Source organism: Aulonocara sp. 'chitande type north' Nkhata Bay, linkage group LG1 (assembly GCF_057382095.1).
Source record: "Aulonocara sp. 'chitande type north' Nkhata Bay isolate Kocher_YH1m ecotype deep benthic linkage group LG1, A_spYH_male_GT1.1, whole genome shotgun sequence".
Taxonomy (NCBI): domain Eukaryota; kingdom Metazoa; phylum Chordata; class Actinopteri; order Cichliformes; family Cichlidae; genus Aulonocara; species Aulonocara sp. 'chitande type north' Nkhata Bay.
In genome coordinates this window covers 27,646,304-27,669,025 of record NC_141344.1, presented here as the reverse complement: position 1 = coordinate 27,669,025, position 22,722 = coordinate 27,646,304, and the positions used below count along the sequence as shown (strand labels likewise).

The 22,722-nt window shown below is 36.2% G+C and overlaps 1 protein-coding gene across 1 annotated transcript; it reads right to left on the bottom strand.

Moving 5' to 3' along the window:
- Nucleotides 1–19,404: 19,404 nt before the first annotated feature.
- grpr (gastrin-releasing peptide receptor) lies at nucleotides 19,405–22,431 on the bottom strand. Its single transcript, XM_086299221.1, has 4 exons — nucleotides 22,124–22,431; nucleotides 20,783–21,134; nucleotides 20,356–20,469; nucleotides 19,405–19,674 (listed from the first exon to the last, which is right to left on the bottom strand). Exons 1-4 carry the CDS (start codon nucleotides 22,429–22,431, stop codon nucleotides 19,405–19,407), a joined length of 1,044 nt encoding a protein of 347 aa, XP_086155347.1.
- Nucleotides 22,432–22,722: the final 291 nt, after the last annotated feature.

The following is a 22,722-nucleotide window of genomic DNA, read 5'->3' as shown; positions in this document are numbered from 1 at the left end:
TTTGGACTGTTTCATAAGTAACTAAAAAGTGTTTTGTTCCTTTTAGGTACTGGTTAATTTTCCCTATTGAAAATAAAGACTGATATAACCAGGAATTACAAGTTGCCCCAGCGAAATAAGACAACCTCAGCTTGTCTTAGATATCTATTTGAAATGTTTTTTAAACATGTCACTCTTAAAAAATGCAGTCATACAGTCAGCAACACCCACTGAGTCAAGGGTTGTTATTTCAGATGCATGTTTAAATCCCGACTATCTTGTTCCTTTGACTTTAGTTCATGTTTTTAAATATTTTTAAATATTCAGTCAAAAATAATTAATTTAAAAAATATTTTGTGTTAATTTTTTGTTTTAATGTCAGCATAGCCATGTATTAATCTGTAAAATAAAACAGAAAGCATTTGTCATATAGTGTGGGAAATGTAAATTGTGACTGCTGAACCCTGTAATTAGTGAAATGCAGGGCCCCTGCATGATGACCCAAGAAGTTTCAAACTTAAACGCACATGAATATGTTTGGCCTGTGAGTTCAAAAGCCCTTCTCTTAACTGCTATAACACAGTGGTTCCCAAAAGCATCACTACTTCCACGTCTAATTGTCTGTAATGGAGGTGGAGTAAACCGGATCCACCTTGGCAAAACACTGATCCTGCCAATATTTGTTCGCTCGGTTCAAATCACAGACAAACAGTATCCCACAGTTGTTTTTAAACCCATTTTGCACAGAGAGACATTTTTTGAAAAATATATTGATAACAATGTTGAATATTCTTACACAGTCAAAACAAAACAAAAACAACTATACGTAAAATAATTAAAGATGTTTGTTTTTCTGCTTTTTCAAAAAAGGTAGTGGTTTATTTAATTGCAACCTGTACTCTATTGCAGTTAACTTTTATTTTTTTAATTGTTTACAAAAGGTTTGAGGTGTGGAATAAACTGCAATGGAGTTTGAAAACAAAATATGGGTGTGTGTGGTTGGAGGACGTGGGGGGCCTAGCAAAAAAGGTTTGGGAACCACTGCTATAACATAGCTTGCCAGTTTGACATCATACAGTGAGGATTATATCAGGAGTTTATGTTTTTGCAAATGCATTTTTGAATGAGCCCTTGGTTATACTCCTCTGACAGCCAAGTCTGCTGCTCCATGAGTTCAAGTCCTTGATGCTATTCATTTGCCAATAACTCGTGTAAATATATCGATTAAATTCAAGACATCAAAGCAGAATGCTGGATGTATATGGACCTGCCACCAACAGCAAAATGCACATTCATAAGAAAGACAAGCTTCTGAGCAGTAGTTGAATATAAACACAAAGGTCAGGCTTAAAAAAGAAAACTGCAACTGAAAAAAAGAAAGCAATATTTCCAGGAACGTCAGTGGCAGCAGACGTACAGATTCAAAGACACCTGCTAGTGCTAAAACTGGGAGCTGTGCTTCACCCAGCCCTGATAAAAAGCAGGTGTTTCCCACCTTATTAAAATCTGCAGATTCTGTCAAGCACAGAGCAACAGCGTGTAATCCAGTAGTCATTTCATTTAAGCAGTGCTGTGCCCTGTTTGGCTGTTTGCAGATCTTTTGAGGTTTTATGATCTGCTGCTCATATTACATTGTATTTAATCCCATCAGATAGAGAAAATTCAAGGAACACTTTGGTGCACAGAGCCATTGATGGTGAATTTATTCTTTAATTAGTGCGATTAACTGTGAAAGATGCGGCATGTTTTAAGGAGGTAAGTGAGTCATACTGATTTTAAAGATAAGATATCCCCTTTTCTACTGGAAAGAGTACTCTTGCATTGTCAGCTATGGAGATTTCAATAAGCTGAGCTGTGGGCAAAAGGTGAGAAAGTACCCTATCTGCATGAAGTGATGAACAAAATATTTGACTTCAGCATAAAAATGTCCCAAGCAGGAGAATTTAACATGATAATACCCACTGAATGAAGACTTCCTGGTCCTGGTTCTTCTTGGTACCTGGCGAACATGTTAAATTACTCTACAGCATAGGTGTCAAACTCTGGCCCGCGGGCCAAATTTGGCCCGCAGCTGGCCTACTATATATTGTTTAGTATTAAGCTTTGCTTGTTCCATATTCAGTTTTCCAGCAAAACTTATTTGAGTCCATAAGAAAAGATTCATTCTTATATCTGGAGAAGTTTTTCAATAAATATTACTGTTAGCCCGCGACTTTGTTCCAGTTTTGAATTTTGGCCCACTGTGTATTTGAGTTTGACACCCCTGCTCTACAGCGTACATCGGAAGCATTTGCACGGATGAAACATGACATAATCAGAATCTGCATATCAGTGGAAGATTGATTCAAAAGCAAGCCTTGGAATCTTTGCTTATAAGTAGAGACTGCCAAGGCACTCTTACCCTGCTGACATGCTGTGCCACTGCTTAGAGCAGTAAGACCATTTGGAGCCACAGCACATATTTCACATAAGAAAAATCACACAGCACAGCTCAGACTGACTACTCTTTCTTTTCAAATGTTTATCTATTGCTAATAGGTTTTGTAACACAGTATGACTATTATGTAATTTCTTCTTTATCTTCTTCTTTTTTACTGGAAGCTGGCAACCCATTTAATTAAAGCAGGTAGTTGTACTGCCCTCTAGTGGAAAAGAATGTAATTGTTCTACCCGTTACGCTGATTGCTTAGAGTACTAACCAGGTGGATCCAGATAATCTTCCACGGCGCACCTATGTTCCAGGGCACAGTAGTTGGGATACACTGACTTAGAGGATAAAATGAATGTATTAAAGGGCGTTTCTGGAAAGAAAACCCAATGCTGTCTCCAGGAAACCTGAAGCTTGTTTTCTAACGAAGCAAGAACAAGAACTTCACTTCAAAACAGCTTTTTTGTGTCCTTGAGCAGCTGCTGAGACAACAGCTCAATAACTGCACTTGAAAAAAGGTTGTTCATTCACAACCCCAATGCAAACTGACAGCTTAATCAATTTTGCAAAGAATGAGGTGATTGCTCATGTGCTATGTGTTAGAGGCCTGTCCTCACTCGAGACTGAAACTGCTGCATCTACTGAATGCTGGTTTGGGGAAAGTGAATTTAACTGCAAAAAATAATAATAATTGTGTATTGTATTTGTGTCTTTAATTTAGATAACCTTGTAGAAATTTACCCGTGACATCCATTTTTCCATTGTTGATGACTGTCATATAAATAAACATCTCCATTTGTGTGATATTTGACATACTGTCTGTTATCTGACGTCCTATATATGTGCATCCAGATAACCTCCATCATCTCTAACAGTGTTTAAATTAATCAGACAGAAAACAAACACAACTTCTCATTTGTAAATGTGGTTATTTATGTGTTACTGTTGTTGTTCAGCGGATGTATTGATTTTCAGTCGTGCACACCAGTTTTGTCTCCTACATGTTTTAGGCAGCATCAGAATTGATTTTGCACTCATCACAAAGAGTCAAAATGCCACGATGTTTGAATGTCATCGCGTCTCACAGTTCAGGGAAACAAATTCATAAAGGTCAGTTCAGCTACACAGAGTTTTGTCTCCCCCTTGCTGCAGAATTTGAGCGATGACTTTTTCCTCACTCATCTGTTTGAATTGCAGAGAAACATAATTGGAAACAGCTATTTTTGCACTTTTACAAGCAAGCATTAATTCACCAATTTTCTGCTAACTGAATCTATTAAAATCCATTAATTCTTACTTCTCGAAAATATTAAATGGCTATGAGAGAAGTGTAGAAATTTCATATCATGAAGAACTTAAAGCTACAACACTGAAAAAATGACAGTGATGATTTCATTTTGACTAAAATGATGTGAATATTTTGTGTGACATTATTATGCATTATTTTATCTGAAATTTGAGCAGATTTCTTGAACTAATTCAAACTTCTATCTTCTGTTATTCCAATCCTGTCCAACATTTTGGGCACAACAACCACTTATGTAAAAGATTGAATGTGTAAGTATTCATTGTAGCAATGCTGAACTACAGTATTCTTTAAACATACTCATTTCAATTATACCTAAAATTAACTTTTAAACTCAAATAAAATTTATTTAAAAAAAAAAAAACTACATTTAGGGTCTAAGGAGAAAAAAACGAGTTAGCTGGTCAGAAACAGGTGCACTGCAAAATCTATTTGAAAAACTAAGTACAATTTGCCTAAGGTGACTAAGTTAGATCAATTTATTCATTTTAGGGATGTCAGTTTATTCAATCTCTTATCTTACCTGAAGCTCAAGGTGTTCAGCCATATATAAGACTCACATCACCGGCCAAAAGAAGGGATTGGTGCTACATCATTGACTCCCTGAGGTGAACAAAGTGAAAATGACTAAATAAAGCGCTGTTGTTTAAAAGATTCAAGATATGGTGCATTAAGTGGAAATAATCTGTAATTTTGTTACAGTGTAGCACATTGTTGAACAGAGAAAGGTTTTTGCTTCTGCATGAATGATCTTTCTTTCAGAGAGTCGGAGCTTCACAGTATTTCTTCATTTCTTTAACCTTTTCATTAATTTACTGGGTCCGATACAGTACAGAGGTGAGCAGTAGACATTGTGATATTTTAAAAGTTAAGTCACATTTTAAAGATTGGTTACTGGATTTGTGTCACTGATCGATCAGTCAACTATCAGGTAAAAATGTACATGGAATTTGAAAATGTGTCACTCTTTTGTTACAGGAGGACTAAAGGAGTGAGTTCATCAGACACAGTTCATGTTAAAGGATACTGACATCAAGTCAGACAAAAAGGAAACATGATGACATTTGACAGTTTTCACATGTCAAATGCTTGTCTTCTAACACTTAACTATAACAAGGTGGCCAGCCACATAGATCGATACAGATTTCAGTAAACGGATGTCACACCTACACAAACGCAGACCTTGAAGCTGAGTGAAAAGTGTGACGAGTTCAGGAGAACTCAAAGTGTTCTTCAGGCTCTGTTCATAAATCGACACTCTTAAAACAAAAGAAGAAAAGGAAGATGGAAAAATGAAAAGAAAAAATATAAGTTAGCTTGAGAATGAGTTGTCACTAGATCACAGTAGTAGTGCGCAAACACTACATCAGACCTGTTACCACTGATACTGTGATGAGACTTCAGTAAAGAGTAGATGAATAAGCAGATGCATCTCTCCTTTGTCTTTTCCTATTTCTTAAGGACATGACTTTCAGATACTGTTCATCTGCTGCAGATAGTTTTTCAGGCCTTACCATTCTTCTTTTCCCCTCCATTTGCCTATTTCCTTAAAGTTTTTATGAACATGCTGCAAGCTTATGGAACGCCAGGACTGCCATAATGAATTAATTAAATACACCATTAAATAATTAATTAAATGTGGCAATAATTAATTAAAATTGGAATTAATTAATTAAATAAATAGTTATGACACATGTAATTAATTAATTATTGACACATTTAATTAATTATTTATGTATTTCACATTTTAATTAATTATTGACACATGTAATTAATTAATTATTGACACATTTAATTAATTATTTATGTATTTCACATTTTAATTAATTATTGACACATTTAATTAATTATTGACACATTTAATTAATTATTTAATGATATATTTATTTATTTCATTTTGGCAGTCCTGATATGGAACGCCAGGACTGCCATAATGAATTAATTAAATACACCATTAAATAATTAATTAAATGTGTCAATAATTAATTAAAATTGGAATTAATTAATTAAATAAATAGTTATGACACATGTAATTAATTAATTATTGACACATTTAATTAATTATTTATGTATTTCACATTTTAATTAATTATTGACACATTTAATTAATTAATTATTGACACATTTAATTAATTATTTATGTATTTCACATTTTAATTAATTATTGACACATTTAATTAATTATTGACACATTTAATTAATTATTTAATGATATATTTATTTATTTCATTTTGGCAGTCCTGACGCCTGGCTCTCGTCATGAAATAATTTTATCTGTCAGCCTCACCCATCAAACTCAGGGGGCGGGGTTAACGCTGCCCATGCAGCTTCTCTAACATTTGATTGGTTGCCGTGCAAAGTAAGTCAAAACAGGTCGATCCTAGATAATCGATTGCTTGTGTAGACTTGGGGCAGCCAGTTATCCCAGAATGCAGATCAAATCACAGGCCGTTTTTCTGTCACCAGCTACACTTTTAACAGTGTTTTAGCCGCGAATGTCGCGCCGTATGTCTGGTCAGGTTGTCAACATAGAACATGTTTGCAAAAGTGCTCAGATGTTTTCAGAGATTTCACTAGCTCTGCTAACAGTTAGCATGCAGAGCGCACCGAGGGGGTTACGTTAACCGGTTTGTTTACATATTCCACTCTCCGTGTTCCACATGTTGCATTCGCAGATTCTCATTTTCACCGAACGATCGTCTCTTTCCGCCTGGTCTTGTGTCTCTGTGCTTCTGTAACATAAAGAACGAGCTGACATTTTTCTCACGAAACCAGCGATCAGCTCAGCAGACCCTCAGTTTACCTGCATGCATCCTCCTCCTCATCTGTCAGCTGTTTAACACCTGCTGATAATTCAAGAAACACGCCTACGTTACCTGGTGATAGTCACAGTTTAACTGCACAAGATAAGTAAATATAGTATTTTCCCCGAGCGCAGAGCTGCTGGAGCTTGTTTCCTTACAGAGCACTTTATAGGCGAACAGCTTCATCAGCGGCTGATGTCCAATCACCGGCACACAGCTTTCAAACCTCAGCTGAGTTTTAGCTCTCAGTGGTTAAACGCTGGACTTCATTCACTCAGGTTCTGTCTGTCGGGTCACGTTTACTTCGCTGTTTTATTTACAACTGAGCAAATCGGTTTGGCTGAGGTTAAAGTTACGTTTCATAACTGCATAGTTTCACAGACGTTTAATGAACCACTGGCACATGTGTTAGACTGAACTATCATCTAAATATCATCTGTTTTTTAATAGTTATTCAACTGTATTCTAAGCACCAGCTGTCTGTTAGAATGTGATTTTTTTTCTCTCTGTTGGCAGAGGTATAAAAATGCGCAGGAAAATCTGACGTGCATGGCAAACTTCACCGACGATATTTAGGGAGGAATAAACACACATCAAACATAAATGAACCATTTGCCTGTCTCCATAATCGAGAGCATTTTCTCTTCTTATGTCAACACTCTCTCTCTCTCTCTCTCTCTCTTTTTTTTTTTTTTTTTTTTTTTTTTTGCTTTTCGGTCATGTTATGTTTACCTGTCAAAGGCTTGTTACAAACTATGAAACACATCGTGCAGACTTCTGGATGTTAGAAGAAAACGAATACTGCTCATGAATGAGACTAAAGGCAGGAAGGTGTCCTTTAAAACTAAACATGTTAATAGGACCTCCCTGTTTATATCATAGTTTATGATATAGCACGTGTATTTCAGTAATAGCCTGCTGAGGCCACTATACGTGCTGGCCTCATATCAAATGTGAAGGCAGACTGAGTCTATGTTTGACGTTTTTTATATCTAATCTTCCTTTTCAAACATTTAAACAGCAGCGAGTCTGCAGCTGAGGGAATACAAATTCAAATTGTCGGAACAGGTTTGCTCGTTTCTTGGATTCATTTGGTGATTTATTAAATGTATAACTGTGTGGTGGGGCGTGGTCTGCGGTGCCGTGCAGGGAGGGCGGACGCACCTGCACGGCATCCTTAATCACGCCCGCCTAGTTAAAAACACGGGGACTGAGGGGTTTGGGGGTGTTGTGGTGTGGTGAGATGTAAATAAAGATGACTCTGAACGTTGCTCCGTGGTCCCGCCGTGTCTTATTCACGCCACAAACTGTTATTAGTGTGAATGCTTGAAAAGCATTCACAGTATTGTTGTTGTAATCTTTATTAGTGTGAATGCTTGAAAAGCATTCACAGTATTGTTCTTCTAATCTTTATTATTATTATTCTATTTTATTAGTGTGAATGCTTGAAAAGCATTCACAGTATTGTTATTCGAATCTTTATTATTATTATTATTATTATTATATATTCCGTACGTTTTTTGGCATCTCACTCCTTCAAAACCGTTCAACTTAGAAAAACCATTCAAACACCGTTAGATTCCTATTCTTTTGGACAACACTGCTTCTATTTTTCATATTTTTAACATTTATATTTTTAATTTTATTCAACTTTATTCAACAAAAATTTATAATGTATTTCAATGGGGAGACCCTTCAAATCCTCATTCAACTTACTCATTTTTAAACTCTTACTACTTCCACATACATTGACATAGAGCCACCATTCAAACTTTAAAACGAAGACAAGACATTCAACTATTCAACTTGTATTTATCTTTTCAATATCTATTATACTTTTTCTTCAGTTCCAGTTTAAGTTTCATGATGTTTTTTCACCCGTTTCAAAATTTATAATGGGTGTGTATGGGACGGAATGTTGGGGCTAGAGTGAGACAGCTCAACTGCTAGAGTGAGAGGAGCAAAAAAATTAATCTTAAAATCTTTTTTAAAACTGCTGCTGTGTCCGCAGCGTTTGCTCTACAGGTATGATTTTACCCTCAAAACGTAGCCATGGCTGTCCTCTTTCATCCAATGTGTTTACTATTGTCCTAGGTGTTATGGTTCTTTCATAAATGTCACCAATGCACAGCCTCCTCCCTCCAACTCTTCCATAGACTCTAATGTTAAAACGGCTCAGAAGGTTGGTTTGAAAATCAGAAGAGCATGGTGTTTTTACACTGTCACCACGTCCATATAATAAACTCCACAGGCATGAAAACTGAGAATTAGGTAGACTAGACATTGCTGCCGCTCACGGTGAAAGAATTTCGTCAATACGACCTATACTTTTCATTTGGGAGCGATTTGTTTCGGCCTGACTTTTCTGTTCATTTTAAGCAGCAAAAGTGAGGCGCATGTCTGTGTACGTGTGTATGGAGCCATTGGGTGCAGTCACTATAGCAACCAGGCTCACACCTGCCTGCTTAACGAGCTCTGCCTGCCACTCTACCAAGATTCATCTTTAGCACTTCTCTTTCAACTGCTGCTGTGTCCACAGTGTTACAGCCATCATTTTACCCTCAAATTGTCGCCATTATTGTTCTCTTTCCAACACCGTGTCTTTCAAAGCTCAGGCATTTAAACTTTTTAAACTGTGTGGATCAAAGTGGAGGGATCACATTTGAGTCATTCAGTGATTCAAAGAATATGACCTTTTAATATTCATTCAGATGTTTTCTGACTCTAAATGTTCTTTTCTCATTTCTTAGGGTTTTCTAATTTACAATTAAAACATTTTCAGCTTTTTTCCAACTTCTTCTTCTGTGTAACCTTCAGCTTTTAGCAGTTCAGCACTTTTGTTTTCAGGTTAAATTCGTTTTTTTTTTTTTTTTTCATCTCATTCAATATTTTTAACTCAAAATTCAGTAATTAATTCATTTCAGTGCATACATTCAGATTCAAGCATTCACACTGCAGTTTCTTCAGAAAATGCACTTTCTAGTTATTATTATCTATTCCGTACGTTTTTTGTAATCCTATAACTTCAAAACCGTTCAACTTAGAAAAACCATTCAAACACCGTTAGATTCCTATTCTTTTGGACAACACTGCTTCTATTTTTCATATTTTTAACATTTATATTTTTAATTTTATTCAACTTTATTCAACAAAAATTTATAATGTATTTCAATGGGGAGACCCTTCAAATCCTCATTCAACTTACTCATTTTTAAACTCTTACTACTTCCACATACATTGACATAGAGCCACCATTCAAACTTTAAAACGAAGACAAGACATTCAACTATTCAACTTGTATTTATCTTTTCAATATCTATTATACTTTTTCTTCAGTTCCAGTTTAAGTTTCATGATGTTTTTTCACCCGTTTCAGAGTTTATAATGGGTGTGTATGGGACGGAATGTTGCCGCTAGAGTGAGACAGCTCAACTGCTAGAGTGAGAGGAGCAAAAAAATTAATCTTAAAATCTTTTTTAAAACTGCTGCTGTGTCCACAGCGTTTGCTCTACAGGTATGATTTTACCCTCAAAACGTAGCCATGGCTGTCCTCTTTCATCCAATGTGTTTACTATTGTACTAGGTGTTATGGTTCTTTCATAAATGTCACCAATGCACAGCCTCCTCCCTCCAACTCTTCCATAGACTCTAATGTTAAAATGGCTCAGAAGGTTCGTTTGAAAATCAGAAGAGCATGGTGTCTTTACACTGTCACCACGTCCATATAATAAACTCCACAGGCATGAAAACTGAGAATTAGGTAGACTAGACATGGCTGTCGCTCACGGTGAAAGAATTTTGTCAATACGACATGTACTTTTCATTTGGGAAGAATTTGTTTGGGCCTGACTTTTCTGTTCATTTTAAGCAGCAAAAGTGAGGCGCATGTCTGTGTACGTGTGTATGGAGCCCTTGGGTGCGGTCACTATAGCAACCAGGCTCACACCTGCCTGCTTAACGAGCTCTGCCTGCCACTGTACCAAGATTCATCTTAAGCACTTCTCTTTCAACTGCTGCTGTGTCCACAGTGTTACAGCCATCATTTTACCCTCAAATTGTCGCCATTATTGTTCTCTTTCCAACACTGTATCTTTCAAAGCTCAGGCATTTAAACTTTTTAAACTGTGTGGATCAAAGTGGAGGGATCACATTTGAGTCATTCAGTGATTCAAAGAATATGACCTTTTAATATTCATTCAGATGTTTTCTGACTCTAAATGTTCTTTTCTCATTTCTTAGGGTTTTCTAATTTACATTTAAAACATTTTCAGTTTTTTTCCAACTCCTTCTTCTGTGTAACCTTCAGCTTTTAGCAGTTCAGCACCTTTGTTTTCAGGTTAAATTCTTTTTTTTTTTTGGTTTTTTTTTTAATCTCATTCAATATTTTTAACTCAAAATTCAGCAATTAATTCATTTCAGTGCATACATTCAGATTCAAGCATTCACACTGCAGTTTCTTCAGAAAATGCACTTTCTAGTTAGTGTGAATGCTTGAAAAGCATTCACAGTATTGTTATTCTAATCTTTATTATTATTATTATATTTTATTCTGTATTCCGTACGTTTTTTGTAATCCTACTCCTTCAAAACCGTTCAACTTAGAAAAACCATTCAAACACCGTTAGATTCCTATTCTTTTGGACAACACTGCTTCTATTTTTCATATTTTTAACATTTATATTTTTAATTTTATTCAACTTTATTCAACAAAAATTTATAATGTATTTCAATGGGGAGACCCTTCAAATCCTCATTCAACTTACTCATTTTTAAACTCTTACTACTTCCACATACATTGACATAGAGCCACCATTCAAACTTTAAAACGAAGACAAGACATTCAACTATTCAACTTGTATTTATCTTTTCAATATCTATTATACTTTTTCTTCAGTTCCAGTTTAAGTTTCATGATGTTTTTTCACCCGTTTCAGAGTTTATAATGGGTGTGTATGGGACGGAATGTTGGGGCTAGAGTGAGGCAGCTCAACTGCTAGAGTGAGAGGAGCAAAAAAATTAATCTTAAAATCTTTTTTAAAACTGCTGCTGTGTCCGCAGCGTTTGCTCTACAGGTATGATTTTACCCTCAAAACGTAGCCATCGCTGTCCTCTTTCATCCAATGTGTTTACTATTGTACTAGGTGTTATGGTTCTTTCATAAATGTCACCAATGCACAGCCTCCTCCCTCCAACTCTTCCATAGACTCTAATGTTAAAACGGCTCAGAAGGTTGGTTTGAAAATCAGAAGAGCATGGTGTTTTTACACTGTCACCACGTCCATATAATAAACTCCACAGGCATGAAAACTGAGAATTAGGTAGACTAGACATTGCTGCCGCTCACGGTGAAAGAATTTCGTCAATACGACCTATACTTTTCATTTGGGAGCGATTTGTTTGGGCCTGACTTTTCTGTTCATTTTAAGCAGCAAAAGTGAGGCGCATGTCTGTGTACGTGTGTATGGAGCCATTGGGTGCAGTCACTATAGCAACCAGGCTCACACCTGCCTGCTTAACGAGCTCTGCCTGCCACTCTGCCAAGATTCATCTTAAACACTTCTCTTTCAACTGCTGCTGTGTCCACAGTGTTACAGCCATCATTTTACCCTCAAATTGTCGCCATTATTGTTCTCTTTCCAACACCGTGTCTTTCAAAGCTCAGGCATTTAAACTTTTTAAACTGTGTGGATCAAAGTGGAGGGATCACATTTGAGTCATTCAGTGATTCAAAGAATATGACCTTTTAATATTCTTTCAGATGTTTTCTGACTCTAAATGTTCTTTTCTCATTTCTTAGGGTTTTCTAATTTACAATTAAAACATTTTCAGCTTTTTTCCAACTTCTTCTTCTGTGTAACCTTCAGCTTTTAGCAGTTCAGCACTTTTGTTTTCAGGTTAAATTCGTTTTTTTTTTTTATCTCATTCAATATTTTTAACTCAAAATTCAGTAATTAATTCATTTCAGTGCATACATTCAGATTCAAGCATTCACACTGCAGTTTCTTCAGAAAATGCACTTTCTAGTTATTATTATTATATTTTATTCTGTATTCCGTACGTTTTTTGTAATCCTACTCCTTCAAAACCGTTCAACTTAGAAAAACCATTCCAACACCGTTAGATTCCTATTCTTTTGGACAACACTGCTTCCATTTTTCATATTTTTAACATTTATATTTTTAATTTTATTCAACTTTATTCAACAAAAATTTATAATGTATTTCAATGGGGAGACCCTTCAAATCCTCATTCAACTTACTCATTTTTAAACTCTTACTACTTCCACATACATTGACATAGAGTCACCATTCAAACTTTAAAACGAAGACAAGACATTCAACTATTCAACTTGCATTTATCTTTTCAATATCTATTATACTTTTTCTTCAGTTCCAGTTTAAGTTTCATGATGTTTTTTCACCCGTTTCAGAGTTTATAATGGGTGTGTATGGGACGGAATGTTGGGGCTAGAGTGAGGCAGCTCAACTGCTAGAGTGAGAGGAGCAAAAAAAATAATCTTAAAATCTTTTTTAAAACTGCTGCTGTGTCCGCAGCGTTTGCTCTACAGGTATGATTTTACCCTCAAAACGTAGCCATGGCTGTCCTCTTTCATCCAATGTGTTTACTATTGTACTAGGTGTTATGGTTCTTTCATAAATGTCACCAATGCACAGCCTCCTCCCTCCAACTCTTCCATAGACTCTAATGTTAAAATGGCTCAGAAGGTTCGTTTGAAAATCAGAAGAGCATGGTGTCTTTCCACTGTCACCACGTCCATATAATAAACTCCACAGACATGAAAACTGAGAATTTGGTAGACTAGACATTGCTGTCGCTCACAGTGAAAGAATTTTGTCAATACGACTTTTACTTTTCATTTGGGAACGATTTGTTTCGGCCTGACTTTTCTGTTCATTTTAAGCAGCAAAAGTGAGGTGCATGTCTGTGTCCGTGTGTATGGAGCCATTGGGTGCGGTCACTATAGCAACCAGGCTCACACCTGCCTGCTTAACGAGCTCTCTCTGCCACTCTGCCAAAATTAATCTTAAACACTTCTCTTTCAACTGCTGCTGTGTCCACAGTGTTAAAGCCATCATTTTACCCTCAAAACGTCGCCATCGTTGTTCTTTTTCCAACATCTTGTCTTTCAAAGCTCAGAGATGTAAACTTTTTAAACTGTGTGGGTCCAAGTGGAGGGATCACATTTTAGTCATTCAGTGATTCAAAGAATATGACCTTTTAATATTCATTCAGATGTTTTCTGACTCTAAATGTTCTTTTCTCATTTCTTAGGTTTTTCTAATTTACAATTAAAACATTTTCAGCTTTTTTCCAACTTCTTCTTCTGTGTAACCTTCAGCTTTTAGCAGTTCAGCACTTTTGTTTTCAGGTTAAATTCGGGGTTTTTTTTTTATCTCATTCAAAATTTTTAACTTAAATTCAGTAATTATTTCATTTCAATGCATACATTCAGATTCAAGCATTCACACTGCAGTTTCTTCAGAAAATGCACTTTCTAGTTCTAATCTGCTGCTGAGTCTCTTACACTTTTCTTTATGCTGTATATTTTCACGTCTCTGGAATAGTTGGCAGTTAGATAGTCAGCTGGGAAACTTTGTGTTAACTCATGGAGCTGAGGATATCGTGGATATGCTGACCTCGCTGCGTGGTGTACAGAGCGAGGTCAGCATGATTAATATTCACAATAAAAATATTAGCCGGACATCATGAAGTCTGTATGTGTTTCATAGTGTCGAACAACCTTTGTACAGTTAAAGCCAGCAGTTACTACATGACGGAAACACCAATGTTATCTCTTTTATGTGTTTATACACAGGTCACGCTGATTACTGAACAAAAACCCAAAGATCAGATGTTAAACAGATTTATTTGCTCTCTCTCCTCCTTAAACATGTTTTTAATGTTAGTTATAATTCAGAATTGGCGACTGAAACACGTAGGACACATAAGAACATCAGGAAATAAAACACCGATAAATATAACCTCAGTAAAAGAAGTCAGCGGGGGTTACTACAGCTGTGTACCGGGGCCTGCGCTTTGTCGGTGGGATTGCTTGCGAGGCGAGCGGGTCTATCCCACGCTGGGACGACATCTCCGAAATCATCGAAACACTTTTGCAAAGAGGCTGTATCTTGACAAACCGACCAGACACATGAAGATTAAACCACTACATTCTCGGCTAAAAAAATATTAAAACGGTATTTGGTAACACACAAACAGGGTTTTTCAAAGCTCAGTTCTGTTAGCTTCCACATGCCGGTTGTTGTGTGCTAGAAACAATGGCCACCAGGCCAAAGCAATGGTTTTGACTCGATCAGCGTTAACCCCGCCCCCTGAGTTTGATGGGTGAGGCTGACAGATAAAATTATTTCATGATGAGAGCCAGGCGCCAAGACTGCCAAAATGAAATAAATAAATATATCATTAAATAATTAATTAAATGTGTCAATAATTAATTAAATGTGTCAATAATTAATTAAATGTGTCAATAATTAATTAAAATGTGAAATACATAAATAATTAATTAAATATGTCAATAATTAATTAATTAAATGTGTTAATAATTAATTAAAACGTGAAATACATAAATAATTAATTAAATGTGTCAATAATTAATTAATTACATATATCATAACTATTTATTTAATTAATTAATTCCAATTTTAATTAATTATTGCCACATTTAATTAATTATTTAATGGTGTATTTAATTAATTCATTATGGCAGTCCTGGCGTTCCATAGGCGTCAAGACTGCCAAAATGAAATAAATAAATATATCATTAAATAATTAATTAAATGTGTCAATAATTAATGAAATGTGTCAATAATTAATTAAAATGTGAAATACATAAATAATTAATTAAATGTGTCAATAATTAATTAATTAAATGTGTCAATAATTAATTAAAATGTGAAATACATAAATAATTAATGAAATGTGTCAATAATTAATGAAATGTGTCAATAATTAATTAAAATGTGAAATACATAAATAATTAATTAAATGTGTCAATAATTAATGAAATGTGTCAATAATTAATTAAAATGTGAAATACATAAATAATTAATTAAATGTGTCAATAATTAATTAATTACATATATCATAACTATTTATTTAATTAATTAATTCCAATTTTAATTAATTATTGCCACATTTAATTAATTATTTAATGGTGTATTTAATTAATTCATTATGGCAGTCCTGGCGTTCCATAGGCGTCAAGACTGCCAAAATGAAATAAATAAATATATCATTAAATAATTAATGAAATGTGTCAATAATTAATGAAATGTGTCAATAATTAATTAAAATGTGAAATACATAAATAATTAATTAAATGTGTCAATAATTAATTAATTAAATGTGTCAATAATTAATTAAAATGTGAAATACATAAATAATTAATTAAATGTGTCAATAATTAATTAATTACATGTGTCATAACTATTTATTTAATTAATTAATTCCAATTTTAATTAATTATTGCCACATTTAATTAATTATTTAATGGCGTATTTAATTAATTCATTATGGCAGTCCTGGCGTTCCATACAAGCTATGATGGGATATGCCAAGTCTTCAGATAATAGCACTTTGATGCCTTTTTATGCTTGAATAATTCATAGGTCGGTGTTAAGTGGCTTAAGAAACAAACAACAAAACCTTCGGTCATATACAAGGACGAGAATTAAAATGAGTGAAAAATCAGCCAAAACTTCGAAAGACTTTCCGAAAGCCTAGAGAACGATTGCTCGGGATCAATTTTTAAAAAGCTGCAAGAAAGTGTGAGTCTTTGAGAGCAAAATATAAGGCAAAGAGACATACTTTTGCACAGGCATGTATGAGGAGGACAGACGTGACCGTGCAGATGACGAAAAGAGCTTTCAGAGGTGGTTAATTTGCCAAAATAAACTTTTCACTAAACTATTATAAACTGTTTATTAAAGCATGTCTCGATGTGGTCAGCATCTTGGGAGAGCCATGCACACTAAAACACCAAGATTCATATTTTCAGGCTTGAAAAAACCATGTGGAAATTTAACTGCAGTTAGATTTTTTTTAAGCTTGTAAACCCAGTTTTTCTACATTCAGTGAGAACAGGAGTGAGAGCCAGTGGTTGAATTACAGTTAAAATTTGTACCAAGCTAATTGAATTGCATTACTTAAACTTAACCAGAGCGCAGCGGTAACTAAAAAATGAACAGAAATCATTTGATGGTGAAGAAAACCCCTTGTAAGACTGCACAGCTCATTAAGATGCAGGCTGTTCTGCAGGATTTAGATGTACATTTCCAGATGAACAATCAACAGAAACAAAGCTAACAGAGTAAAAACCGCAGGGAAAAAAACAGGAACAGGAACAGCTCATGGCCCAGACCATGCCTCCTTATCTGCCAAACATGGTGGTCTATTTACACTTTGGACACATTGTATACAGCTGCAAATGGAACAGACACGCTGGAATTTATTGATAATTTCACTGCTTACAGAAGCAGCAAGTCAAACAGCAACAGAGGAACAGGAGGAGATGCTGGGAAGACATCTCACCATTTGGCAGAACATTTAACATACGACAAATAACCCGAGAGCTTTTTAGGGGAGCCTCCAGATCGTAAATGAAAGTGTGTGTCCGGATTTGGTCTGTATCTGACTTTATTTAACTGTTAAAGTTAATAACCTATTTACATTTGAGACTCTTCATCGAATGAGCCTGTCTGTACAGATGACATGTTAAGTAGGGGGTTAAGACCATGCAGGACAGAAATTTGGCAAAGTGCTCAAACCACAACTAAACAAACACTACCCAAACTGAATTATGCACACAAGTATTACAACTACAGGCAACATCTTCTCCCACTGTGAAACACCAAATTAGGACATTGGGATGTGACATGCTGATGGTAAATCTAGTTATGTGACAGTACAGAATAATCATGGCCAGTGAGCCTGCTGGCGTAGAAAATATGTAGCATATACAGGGTCAACAGGACTAAGGGCTCTGGTTTTGAATGAGTTTTATCCTGTTGTAAGAGAAAAGTGATCAATACATGATAGTCTGACAAATTATATGAAGTTTTCGAAATTTAACTTGCCCAAGAAATGCATTTAAATGCAAAATTACATAACAAAAATATCGCTGTGGCTTGTGCTGCCAAATACCACAGGTGTGGATTTACATTCACTGTTTACTACTCACGATGCCAACTGAGGCAGTTAATATTCAAAATACATTTCTGAGGGTGAGCATCACAGCTGTATTTGGTTTTGGTCAAAGTTTTACATATAAATCAGTGGGGCTGCATACGGATTACATAGGATAAGCTTATTTTTAAAAACAAAATAATAGCAAATGCATACAATACTGTTGAATGTGTCAACGTTTCAATAGCTGTTTTCCTGTTTGTGGTACAGTGGTTAAAACATGTATGGTAGCTAACACACAAAAGATCCCTGGTTCAAACCAGGAGGAGACGCAAACAACCTCGGGGAGTCACAAGCTAGTATACTTCTACTACCAGACTCAAGCCTGGATAAATGGTCTGCTTCATTCCCTTTGGGAATTAAAGCTTGAGATATTTCTCAAGAAGCAGAACATTTATCCAGGCTTGAGGTTTTTCTCACCTTCTTGTTTCCTTTGGGAAATAAGGCAGAAGACAAAAGTACCAGATATATCCAATTACACAGTGCTGGTGTTGTTTCTAATTCATCATATTAATTAAAATGATTGGCCAACTAATCAGTCATGTTGCTGATGACACAGCAACATGAAACAAGGGAAATAAGAGAGAGAGGAAAAAACTCTTTTGTTCCTCTCCTCTATATAAAAAAGCAAGTCCACTAAGTCTGTAGGAAATGAAAAGGTCACATTTTCACTAGGGACCGTTTCTTTGTCATTAAAAGAACAGGACACTGTTGAATTATTAGTTCAAGGTTTGCTTTTGTTGAATTCTGGTGTCTTTAAGCTAAATTTGCCCACGTATTCTCCTTTTCAGTTTTTCATTTCCACTGTCACCAAGTGTTTGCTCACAGGAGCTAAACTGATTGTTGGGGTTTTCCTTCTAGTATTGCAGGGTCGTTACCCAGCAATGCAAACCGCTTTGAGATGTTGTACTGTTGTGAATTGGCCCTGTAAAATTCAAACTGACTTGCACTGAATAACTGTTCGCTTCCTATAACAGTTATAGAAAACATTAATATATTGTGTAAATTTCTTATTTAAGGAAAATGATTATCCTACGGTGGCCCTGAGAGGCCAAACGGACTGCAACTTACGAAAACACCAGCAATAAGAAAAACGCTGCAAAAGCACACAAAACACAACGGAAATAGGAAAAAACAGATTTCCAAAAGCACAAGGGAAGTGTTTCTGGGGAGACAATAACCCAACAGACCAGTTGCAGGAACCAAAATATGCTAAGAATTGCACTGGGAGACACTTAAAAGAAGTGAAGGATTTATCAGTTTTGTGAGGAAAGAAAATATGAGAGGTAAGTGTGTTAGCCTAACTATTAGCCTAAAAATCCGTCATCAGTATTATTTGAATCATGATAAAACACACCTACCATGTTTTGGGTTCCTGCAACTGGTCCGTCGGTTTATTGTCTCCCCAGAAACACTTTCCTTGTGTTTTTTTCTATTTCTGTTGTGTTTTTTGTGACAGTTAACAGTTAACAAAGACAAATATTACACACCGCAAAAGATTCAAGGACATCAACAAAAGATTGATTGAATTGACTGTGTAGATGTGTAATGTTTTTCGAGAAGACATCACTCTTTGGGCTTATTGTATCATGTGGAGAACTGAAACCACAAGAAAACCACACAAACATATGCTACATGCATGATGCAGTTCACTTTCACGCTCACACACAGTCCTCCTGTCCGAGCTGCCTACCATTAATGACAGTCATAGAGTGATTTGAGCTGCGGACAGAAGTCACACGTGTACTGTAATGTATCGGGCTCTGTGAGTGTTTGATGATGATGCGACAGCAACAGCACAGGTGCTGGTTGAACTGCTTCTTGAAGGACTTGCTCAGCAGATAGAGGGCAAAGGGGTTCAGGCAGGAGTTGGTGAAGGCCAGGATACGAGCTACAACGCTGCAGACGAAATGAAGCAACGAGGTGTCCACCTGGCAGGCGAGAAAGAGATTAAAAGATTAGATTTGAGGTATCTAAAAATATTTTTTAAAAAACCTAAATTCATCTGACTTGACTCTTTTTAAAAAGATCTACTTTATGTGAGCCAACAGGAACAGATTTCTCATACACTCCAAAACAACAATTTCTATTTAAATAGCATATTTTAAATCAAAAAGCGCTGACGGCATTTTCAGATCAGGGATGGAACCAAAATTAATAAATCAATGGATATATCAGATAACTTTGTGCAGAATAGATTTTTTTTAAAGTTGAGATATGTTCCACTTACAATACACAAAAAGACAGAAACAAATAAACTGATTTGCACTGTTACAACTCATCCACCTAACACACAGTGTGTTAGATGGATGAGTTGTAACAGTGCAAATACTGCAATAGCTACACTCGTTTTGCACGATAGATAGATAGATAGATAGATAGATAGATAGATAGATAGATAGATAGATAGATAGATAGATAGATAGATAGATAGATAGATAGATAGATAGATAGATAGATAGATAGATAGATAGATAGATCGATCTTACTTCTTGTATTGTCTATTTTTGTTACTGTTTGTACTGGAGCACTGTAACCAACAATATTTCTCCTAGGGATCAATAAAGTATTCTGATTCTGATAAAAAAATAATAATAATAATATTTGCCTACCTGGGAGTAGTGATAGGAGCGGTATAAGTATATAACGTGACTGGGTAGCCAGCATAGTGCAAACAGACCAACAAACACCAGCACTGTCTTGGCCAAGCGTTTTCTTGATTCAATCTGCTGTTCACATACAAAAAACAAAATGTTTAGATTAATTCAGATTTTGAGGACCATAACAAACATTTACAGGGGAAATATATGGTACATTTTAAAAGACTACAAACATGGTGGAAATACATTTTTTTCCAGTATGGAGAATTATTCCCCTAATTTTTTGTTTTGACTGTTTTTGTTTCCTTGGTAGCATAATAAAGACAAGAGACAAGCAACGATCATTTTTAAGTTGACAGTAAATTTCTAGTGGGGATTCATGTCATAAGAATAACCCAAACTGATCTATAGCTTGCCAAGTAACAAATTTAACACTAGCCTGTCGTCTTGCATGCACATTTCCCTCCACTGGCAGGTTGCAGGTGCTCCTCATCAGGCTCTGAGCGATGAAACTGTAGTACACAGATATGACCAGCAGTGGTATTATGTAGAAAATGAGGAAAGAGGCCATGGAGTGAATCTGAGGGTGCAGTTCAACTCCATGGGGATAAGGAGCACAGGTAACAAAACTCTCATTAGTGGAGGTGATGTTGAAGGTGTGGAGGTCAGAGAACACAGCCTCAGGTATTGCCAGGATCAGGGACAAGACCCAGATAAGCAATGCTTGCAGGACAATGCTGGTAGTGGAGGTTGATGTTTGAACATCCAAGGGTCTTACAATGGCCCTGTACCTAAAAGACACAGACAGAGGTAAATTAAACACACACACATGCATGCGCAGTTAGACAAGGAGACAAAGAGACCTTGTGTGTTCTGTAGAGGCATGCAAGGCAGTCAGTGCTTTCTAAGTGAAATCTAAAAGTAGACATTAATTAAACCTACCACATCCTTGCATCTAAAACAGGGTTTTGTCCCATAAAGGATCTCCCATTGCCTGTTTCCATCAAAGTACGTTTCACGTTATTTCCATCTTATTGACCAGTGTTCCTTAATAGTGACTGACTCAGACCAGTTTGGAATCTACAGCTTCTGTTGTTTTCAAAGGTGTGTTCCTGTCCCATTAACAGTCTGGAGCTGGGAAAACTCAGAGGTCAGCAGCTTTTTGTGAACAAACTTTCTATGTAAAATCCTTTAACATTGTTTATTTAGAGAGGAGTGGAGAAAAGAGGTCTAGGAAATGTGCAGCAAAATGAATTGATTGTCCTCGCATACTTACATTCAAACATGTAAACAATCGTGTTTCTTGTCAAAGATATGTTTAAGGTATTTTTTTCCTCTATCAGGTTTAGGATTGCATTATAGGCTATTCAGATAACAAACTCTTGAAGCACAGGATGCACAGGAACATTATAGGTGCAGCATTTATGTTTTTCACCAAAAGCCGAAACTTAGAACATCTTTTAATTGCTTTACGAAGCTGTACCAGTGACTGTTATATATAATAGCAATAGTTTCCTAATTCTAACTAATACATTTATAACAAATAATTATGATTGTGTAGCTATTGATTGCATTTATAGCCTTACACGTGGCAACAGACCAGAGCAGAAGCTCTGTCATGCGTAATTTTCCGAGGATCGATACACAGGTAAATATCTACTTAGACATTAAGTTTTTACGTCCTGTGGTTTCAATAGAAGACATACAGTCGTTTAACTTCTTTATGGATGCTGCTTTAAGTTATCCTTAGTTATGATGAGTTACACTGGTAAAAACCTACCTGTCAGCGGACAGGGCTGTGAGAGTGAACACAGAAACCCCAACCGAGGTGAGCTGGATGAAGGGGATGACTTTACAGCCCAGTCTGCCGAACAGCCACTCCTCTGACAGGTAGCGGCTGGCATCCACCGGAGCGCAGGTCACCAGCAGTAAAACATCCCCGAGCGCAAGACTCGACATGAAGAGATTCGGCACATTTCGGACGGATTTGGCAGAGCAAAACGTCTTGATGAGTGTGATGTTGCCGATTAGCCCCAACACAATGATTACACCGTAAACAGAAGCGATGGCTACACCGGTGTACAACATCGTCTGCGCCGGGGTTGGAGGAGAAATGAGGCTGCGCGACGCGTTTGTATGCTGATGCTCCATCTCCCCCACCGTCAAGCCAACGGACTGTTCCAGAGATAATTTGGGATAAATGTTTAAACTCTGAGATATGACAACACGTCCTTTCAGGGTTTCCAAAAAATAAAACAACTGGAGAAGTTATCGTGATATTTTGATGACGTGTGCAGGTCTCAAGCGGCCACCCGGTGCGCTTAGCGGAACTCAAAGTGCACCAATAAAGAGCAATCAATAAGTGTGTCAGTGGTATTT